Source organism: Dipteris shenzhenensis, chromosome 21 (assembly GCF_047967505.1).
Source record: "Dipteris shenzhenensis isolate YYH24624 ecotype China chromosome 21, Dip_SZ_1.0, whole genome shotgun sequence".
NCBI classification, from domain to species: Eukaryota; Viridiplantae; Streptophyta; class Polypodiopsida; order Gleicheniales; family Dipteridaceae; genus Dipteris; species Dipteris shenzhenensis.
This window is the reverse complement of record NC_141616.1, coordinates 8,162,211-8,170,128: the sequence shown is the minus strand read 5'-3', so window position 1 is coordinate 8,170,128 and position 7,918 is coordinate 8,162,211. Positions and strand designations below refer to the sequence as shown.

The 7,918-nt window shown below is 45.4% G+C and overlaps 1 protein-coding gene across 1 annotated transcript in view; it reads left to right on the top strand.

The window, feature by feature from the left end:
• The first annotated feature begins 1,314 nt into the window (after nt 1–1,314).
• Nucleotides 1,315–7,918, top strand: part of LOC147888444 (zinc finger CCCH domain-containing protein 19-like) — a 55,582-nt gene continuing 48,978 nt past the window's right edge. Inside the window, exons 1-5 of the mRNA XM_087392695.1 lie at nt 1,315–1,963; nt 2,102–2,181; nt 4,047–4,234; nt 4,610–5,525; nt 5,622–5,743. Coding sequence (XP_087248821.1) covers nt 1,458–1,963; nt 2,102–2,181; nt 4,047–4,234; nt 4,610–5,525; nt 5,622–5,743 — 1,812 coding nt within the window. The 5' untranslated portion in view covers nt 1,315–1,457. The remainder of the gene's footprint in view (nt 1,964–2,101; nt 2,182–4,046; nt 4,235–4,609; nt 5,526–5,621; nt 5,744–7,918) is intronic.

Genomic DNA, 7,918 nt, shown 5'->3' with positions numbered 1-7,918 from the left:
TGTCCTCATGTGGGAGCCATTTTTTGGGGATTAGTATCATGTAGCTACAATTGTAGACTCCTCTCTACTCTCTCCCTCCTCGCTCTGATACGTACACTTTTTGATGTAATGGGATAGTGGACCGCTCGATAGTCTCTCCCTCCTTGCTCTCATACATACTCTTTTTGATGTCATGCCTTAACTATACTTTTGGGCCCTTGTATACACATATATATAGAAGTATGGCTTGGCTATGCCCTAATCCACCCTAATTTCCCCCCCCTAAAAAACTAAATCATCGATATAAGTATCCAAAATTTGAGTGTGAGAGCATTCGTGAAAATGTCCATAAAAGCATCAAAATTATAGGCACAACCACAAATAACAACATTAATTTCCACACGTATTTTGATGCTAATTCCAGTGGTTCTATATTGACACTTTTTCCTTGACACTACACAAAAATGTGGAAAAATTTTTCAAAGTCAAAAATGTCAAAATAGGATATTTGTGTGTGTAGTCAATTATGTGAATCATTTACATAATCCTTTAGTAACACATCAACACCATCTTGTTCATCATGTGCTAAGTCTTTGATGTGAATGCATGATCCTTTACTAACATCTTTTCATCATGTGCTACGTCTTTGATGTCCTCCACATCAAATACTAAATCCTGCACATCTAGGTTTAAGTAATGACATGAAGAGCTTAAACTTTCAATATCCTATGGAGGTTGCATAGCCACATGAGGTAGGGGAAGGGTGATTAGCACTTTGTTGGCCCACTTGATGTATTTCTGCTAATGAGGTTTGCTCTTGGGGTTTTTTTCATACATAATAGAAGTCTTTTCATTGACGAAAAAAGAAAACGGATTCGTTAAGCTCTGGAATGGAGCTCCCAAAAAAACATTTTGTATCAGTAGTATCAATAAGAGGTTGTTCATGCGAGACAGAGGGCTGCAAACCACCCTACCCTGTTGTCGTCCAAGTTGACTTGCAACCGGTTTTTCTGTTGGCCCTTGCTCCCAGAGGCAACCAGGATTTCCAGGGGCAACCAAGATTTCCAGCCACGCATGAACGAGGTTCGAAATTTATCACCTGCTGACACAATATCATCGTCATGTGACAATATCATCATCACCTCACACAATATAATCATCATCACCTAATAATATCATCACTGTGACACTATCATCACATGACAATATCATCACTTCTCAATCATGAGCCACGTTGCAACGGACTACGGACTCGTTTTCATGTCACTTGAACTGTCCCATTCCTGTCACTCATCGAACGGTAGCAATTTTCAATTTTCGGCAGTTCGGCTCCCTCCTCCTTCCCTCCCCTCGAATTCTGCTACTGAATCATCCACAGCAGTTTTGCTTCTCTTCCCTTCTCATTTGCAACACAATTCTCACTCAGCTCCCACCATTAAGCCTTTTGAACCAATTTGATTAACTTGGATGCTTCGTCAATGGCGAATATCCCCTACACTATAAATTTGGAGCCGCATTGCACTTATCAAAATTTCTCAACAAATTTGGCGCAACATGACGCTTTGCCTTTGTCTGAAGAACCTATTGTCGTGGAAGATACTCAAGATAATACACCCATCGTCGTTGTAGATGATGAAGATGGTGTAGCTGAAGTCACACCCATCGTGGTAGATAGTCAGGAGGATAATGTGGACAAGGCAGAGGGCCAAATGCAAAGTACTGCAAGTCATGAAGGTAATGTCCTTGATGATGCTGCTGGGGCAGCGCACAAATTTGAGCAGGAGAGGAGAAAGGATTCGAAACAAAATTTACGATCGTTGGAACAGAGAAATGTTAGTCGGAAACGTGTATTTGAGACTTCTACCCGAGATTATCGACCCAAACGAACCAGAAGGAAACCTTCAATAAATCAGCCACCGGACGAAGAGGAAGATGTTTGTTTTGTGTGCTTTGATGGTGGGAACTTAATTCTTTGTGACAAAAGGTCAGTACTGTCAAATTGGGCACTTCCCTTGTCAGCATGTGCTGTTTGGTAACAGTTCTCACGTCATCCTTACAATTAAGTAGGTAGGAATACATTCTGTCACCCACGTATTCTCGTTTGATTAATTGCACCTTGCAGGTCCTGCCCAAAGGCATATCACATGGAATGTACAGGAAGAGACTCCGAGTTTTTTCAGAGGAAAGGACAGTGGTTTTGTGGTATGTTGCATTCTTCTGTGACTTGTCTTTTGGATTGATGACGAGAAAGTGACCTGTGGACTTCAGTAGTGAAACGTTAATTGAGCTTGTGGGATTTGGGGAAAAACTATCGAGGGGAAACGACCGTAGTACCGCTCAGATATGAGTATCACTACTTCGCCTTTAAAAATTATTTTGCCAGATTTTGTGAACTTAAATATTATTTGTTAGATTTTGTAAACTTGTCGGTGATTAGCATGCAGCAATGGAACCTTAACCTTCCCTGACCTGTCCAAAACCTAGTAGATTCAAGCTTGTGTAGCATTAATGACGAAAGTGGTGCTCAAAGAGCTTACAAATCTGCACTTACTATTTTGATTTCACAGCAAGGTCAGTGATTTTAGCGCACAGTAATGGAACCGTAACCTTCCTCGACCTGTCCAAAACTGATGATTCCTGTGCAAGTTTGCGTAGCACTATTTGACAAAGTGGTGCTCAAAGAGCTTAAAAAGCCGCACTTGACATTTTGATTGTTGTTATTATTATTACTATAAAACATTTTGATTGTATAGCACAGAAGATAAGATGGGATGATACTCCTTCGGAAGGCCTAGGAACGAAGTATCAAATCCATACCATCAACAATGAAGACACGGTACCACGGAACACTAGATGCGGGCTGAGGAACATCGGACGCTATTCGACAAGGGTCTGGGCATATTGGGGGAACTTGGCAGGAGAAGAAAAACAACTCTCGCATAGATGGTCACCTCCTAAATATGGTCACCCTCTAAAACCAAACTCACATGTATCCAATCACAAACCTGGCTTTGGGTGGGTGGAGGCCCAAGAATGCGGCCCACCAGTGCTCTGGCCTGAAGGGACTGAACGGAAATCTTCACCCTGTTGTTTGTTCTTTGGGAAGGTATAAATCCAAACGGCTTGGAGAGTCGAGGGAGCTGCCATACACACTCCTCTGGCCAGACCAGAAAAAAAGTCACCACCAAGATTGCACTCCTTGAGTCAGAAACAAAAAGAGCTGCACTTGTTGGGGGGGAACGAAGAAGAGACAGCAGTGGAAGGAGGAAAAAGGGACAAGATGAAAGGAAAGGGACTCTGTAGAGTGCAAGAAACCCCCGAAAAAAACCCCAGGAAGGGGGAATTTCAGCAAGGCTGCCTTACTTCAGCCCCTTTGGGCTGGCAGACAGCCAAGGCCTGGGGATGATTGGGGTGTGGCAAAAGGCTCCTCTGCCGCTTCTACCAGAGGCGTGGCACCAGCCTCCAGGGCGCTGCTCCTTGAGCAGTGCGATGAAGGGGGGGGGGGACCTGTTGCAAGCAGCTGTGCAGGCAGCAGAGGCGGAAAGGCCACAGTTGAGCTGTGATTGATCGTGAGCTGGAGGGGCCAAAAAAACAGGGGGGAGGCTACTTTGCGTGTAGGCAGTGAAGGGGGTGGAAGCTCTGAGGGTGAGGGGTAGGTGAAGGAAAGTGGGGGGGGGCTAGCAGGAAGAGCCTCATCTCTCTTTTACTTTTAGCTTTGTTTCATGGGTCTTCTGAAGTCCCCCCCCATGCTCTCTCTCTCTCTCTCTCTCTCTCTCATTGTTCTTTTGTTTGTTAAAAATTGATTTGATATATGATGGTATACATATAAAGAAAATTAAATGAAAAAGCATGTCAACCTGAAATGACACCTTGCGCATACATATGTACGTACTTATGTCCATAAGGAGTACATTCTTTTAAACATCAAATACTTGTCTAATGCAACTTAGTTTCTACAATTTTGCGATGTTCAAAAAACAATGCTCTCAGGTCTTCTGCTTGAGTATTAGAGTTTAGGTAACAACGTTTTGCACCTTATGCATCTAATCAGAAACTAAATATTTCAGGTTGGCATTTGTGCAATTATTGTTCAAGATCTGCAACAAGGCATTGCTACATGTGTTCTACTGCTTTTTGTAGCACTTGCTTGAGGGAAGCAGATTTCCTATGTGTAAGGGAAGATCAAGGCTTGTGTGAAGTCTGTTACCCTATTGTTTACATGATTGAACACAATGAATCCATCAATGCAGATGGGGTAAGCTTTCTATATAGCCCTGGCATAGTTTCCTTTCATCACTGGAAATGGGGGGCCTAAAACTTGGTTTATTCCGCTTGGAGATGTGTTTGGAAGATGTTTTCCTGGTAAGACCTGTCTGCTGAGACTGTTGTGCATGTGTGGTCGTGTATACTCCTTTCCCTCACACATACATTGAGGGGAGACCAATATTTACTTTAGCGTTAGAAGTAAGGGGCGTAGAGGTTTTTGTGCTATCCAAATTCCTTGGGATCTTAATCTATTGTATGGTCATCTATGTTTAGCATGTTGAAGATGGACAATGGCTTAGGAACCTGCATGGGGTTGTTCTTATTTGAGGCATCTGAGGATTCTAACCAGTGCCTATCATCACAGGACAAAGTAGATTTTGATGATCAAGAGACATATGAGTGTTTGTTTAAGGAGTACTGGGAAGATCTCAAACGAAAGCTGTCCTTAACATTCGAAGAGCTCGATAACTCATGCAAAGCCAGGCAAGCTTTCGAGCCCCTTGAGAATAGTGGTAATGATGCAGGAAAATTTATCGGAAAGGAGGATGGAAGCAGCGAAGATTCTCATGCTAGACCTATTACAAGGAAGACGGAGATTTCGAAAAGAAAAAGGCTGACAACGACTGCCATTGTGGATGTTCCGAGTGGCAGTGATTATGAGGAAAAGGATGAAGAAGATGAGGAAAAGGATGAACAAGACGAGAAGAAGGAAAAGAAGGCAAGAAGAAGACGAAGGAAAACACATGAATTTAATGGTTGGGCCTCAAGAGAGTTGCTAGACCTGATTGATTCAATGAGAGATGACCCTAAAACGCCTTTGTCTCGCCTTGCAGTAAACAAGCTCTTGTGGGGTTATGTAGAAGCTAATAAGTTACTCAATCCTCAACGGAGTGGTCAAATTTTATGTGATGAAAAGCTGCAGAAGCTTTTTGGGAAGAAAAAGGTGGGCCGCTTTGAAATGATGAAGTTACTAAGTTCCCACCTCGCTGTTGGTGATGAGGTGGTAGAACTTGACAATAGTAATCACACCAGGCTAGCTGAAAAGCAGCGGAAGTCGGGGATGATTTCTGATGAAAAGAACATGTCCAGGCCCGATGCTTACGAGTATGCTGCCATTGATGACAAGAACATAAATTTGATCTATCTGAAAAGATCTTTACTAGATGGGTTGCGGACTGATCCTGAATTTGAGAGAAAGGTGGTAGGCACTTTTGTTAGAATACGTGTGATGGGCATGGCAAACAAGAGTGATACATGCTACCGGCTTGTACAAGTCCTAGGTGAGCTTTTATCAATTGTCTCTTTTGATTCAGGTTGCAAGGTCTGAGAATCATGCTAAACCATACTACCTTACAGCTCAAAGTGAAATATGGCAGGAATGAAACGGACCTGTGACCCTGAGAATCCCAACAAGGAGCAGATGAAATTACAGATTTTAAATCTGCAAAAGCGGGAAGAAATAACTTTTGATTTGGTTTCTAGCCAGGATTTCACAAAGGTACAATTTCTTGTGCATCTTGAACCTTTTTTTTAAATGCTGATGCAAACTCAATACAATCTTGTTTAGTTGCATGCTCATATGAGTGAGTTTATGACGTGAAAAAGTACTTATTATGTTTCTTTGACTTGATAGTTATTGGTGTGTTCCCAGATTCACCCAGATATCAATGTGGTTATTTTTTGCAAAGAAAGGAACTTTCTATGCTTGAAAAACTTCATACAAAACAGCAGCCCTGAAGGTGATGAGTATGGAAAAAACCACCAAGGCTGAAAGAAGAAAAACCAGCTTGTTGCAAAGAAACCCAGCTCACTAGTGGCCTAGGGAATCTCTGGTACAAGGGCTAACAGCCAGGTGGGGGGCCTATATAGCCAGCGAATCCCTCGTGGAGTAAAAATGTAGAAAACTCCTTCAGGCCAAGCCTTGCAGAAACGTGCGCGCCTCGCGATAGTTGCCCTAGAGCCCAAGGTCCCACCGCCCAGGTGGAGCGCAGGGTGTAAATGATATCCTACCAAATGGCAACTAACAGACTGCGAGAAAGGTAGCCGAGGGTGGAAGCGAGAAAGGTAGCTGAGGGTGGAATCGGATGCTCGCCCATCACCAGACTACAGCGAGTAACCCAAATATTCCATGCCGTGATACTGGCTACTACCTCCCACACGCTATCCTTCGGAGGGGGATGAGGATCCGGGCTACCGAACGCGTGACCTCCCTTGGTCAACCAAGCCACCATCCCCTAGGTGTAGTCCCTCTGAAGGCTCTACATGTGGGTCATAATACTGAGGGCTCCCATCCAAATCCGCGCTGTGCTATGACTGCTCCAGAGGCAGTGAGGGATCGTCTCCAAAAATCCACCAACGCAGCATAATGGGCAAGCCTCCGTGGTGGCTAGCTAGAAGAAGTAGGAGATCTACGTTGGCCGCAAGCTGGACCATAAACGCATCCAAAACATGGAACGGACCTTCTGGCGCACTCTCTGGGCCACTTAACGCCTCTCCCCCAAAGGGGTCCAAATTGAAGAGTCCATTTGAAACCTCCTGCCAATCAGTGTGGTGTAGGAGAAGGAGGATGCCTCGTCCATTTGCTCGATAAGGCCGATCCCGAAGGGCCAATTCCACTCTCCCGGATCCCACTGGACCTCCCTCAAGGGCCTACCCTCCTCCCAACGCCATCTGGGGGCATCTTGCTCTGGGATGCTGGGAGGATCAATGTGCCACTCCTTCCCCAATCAGCCCACCACTCTGATCATCTGCCAATGAATTCCATCCAGACTCCCATCCATCTCTAGGTCTCTCTTAGCGAGTACTTGAAGTAGGCCTCCAGGTCCTACACGAAAAAAACCAGGCTGCGTGCTGCCTCGCTGCATCATCATCCTCGAGGGGACCCTAGTTCGAGAAAACTGACCCAACCATGTGTTGTCCATCTACACGAGAAGTCCCTCCTACCAAGACTTAGGGATGGCTAGGTCAATCTCCCTCATCCGTTGCCTTGTCCCACACAAATGCGCTAAGGCTCCAAGCCTCGCCTCTGCCTCCATGGGTAATATGCTCCATCTGCCAAAGGAGTAGGCCGGGCCAATGTCCCACTATGCCTAACCAATGTGAGTCCGCTGCTCGAGCATACGTCCATCCTGATCCTTGATCTCCAGGTGTCAAACGAGGCGCTGATGCTCGAACTCCTCTTTGCAACGGGGCTGAGGACGGATGAGGCTCCCTACTAATCTCTGTCAGACCCTATGGAGGCTCCTCATCAAGGGGGAACCCTTCCCCATGAGGGGGGCCTTTGAGAAGATCCATTTGTGCAAATGCTGCCACTGCTCCCCCAGTGCGTGGGGTGTTCCTGAGAAGCCCTCGCTTTGTAAGAGGAGCTTCCAAGGCTCTGTGTCCCAAGGTGAGGCCGCGCACAACCAACTTGACCAAGAGGACTCTGCTCTGCATCTTCGGATCAATGATACCCAAGCCTCCCAATGCCTATGGCATGATTACCGTCTGCCAAGCGACCCGGGCTCTAGTATTCCTCGTGCCGTCCGATCCTACTTAAAGGAAGTTCTGAACCAACTATCGGAGCTGCCCAATGCACCCTATGTGAAAGCACCAGCAGAAGGCGATATACCAGGCTGTGGCAAGGATCTGGTTTGCCACTAGGACACGACCCGCTAGGGAGTGTTTGGTCGAG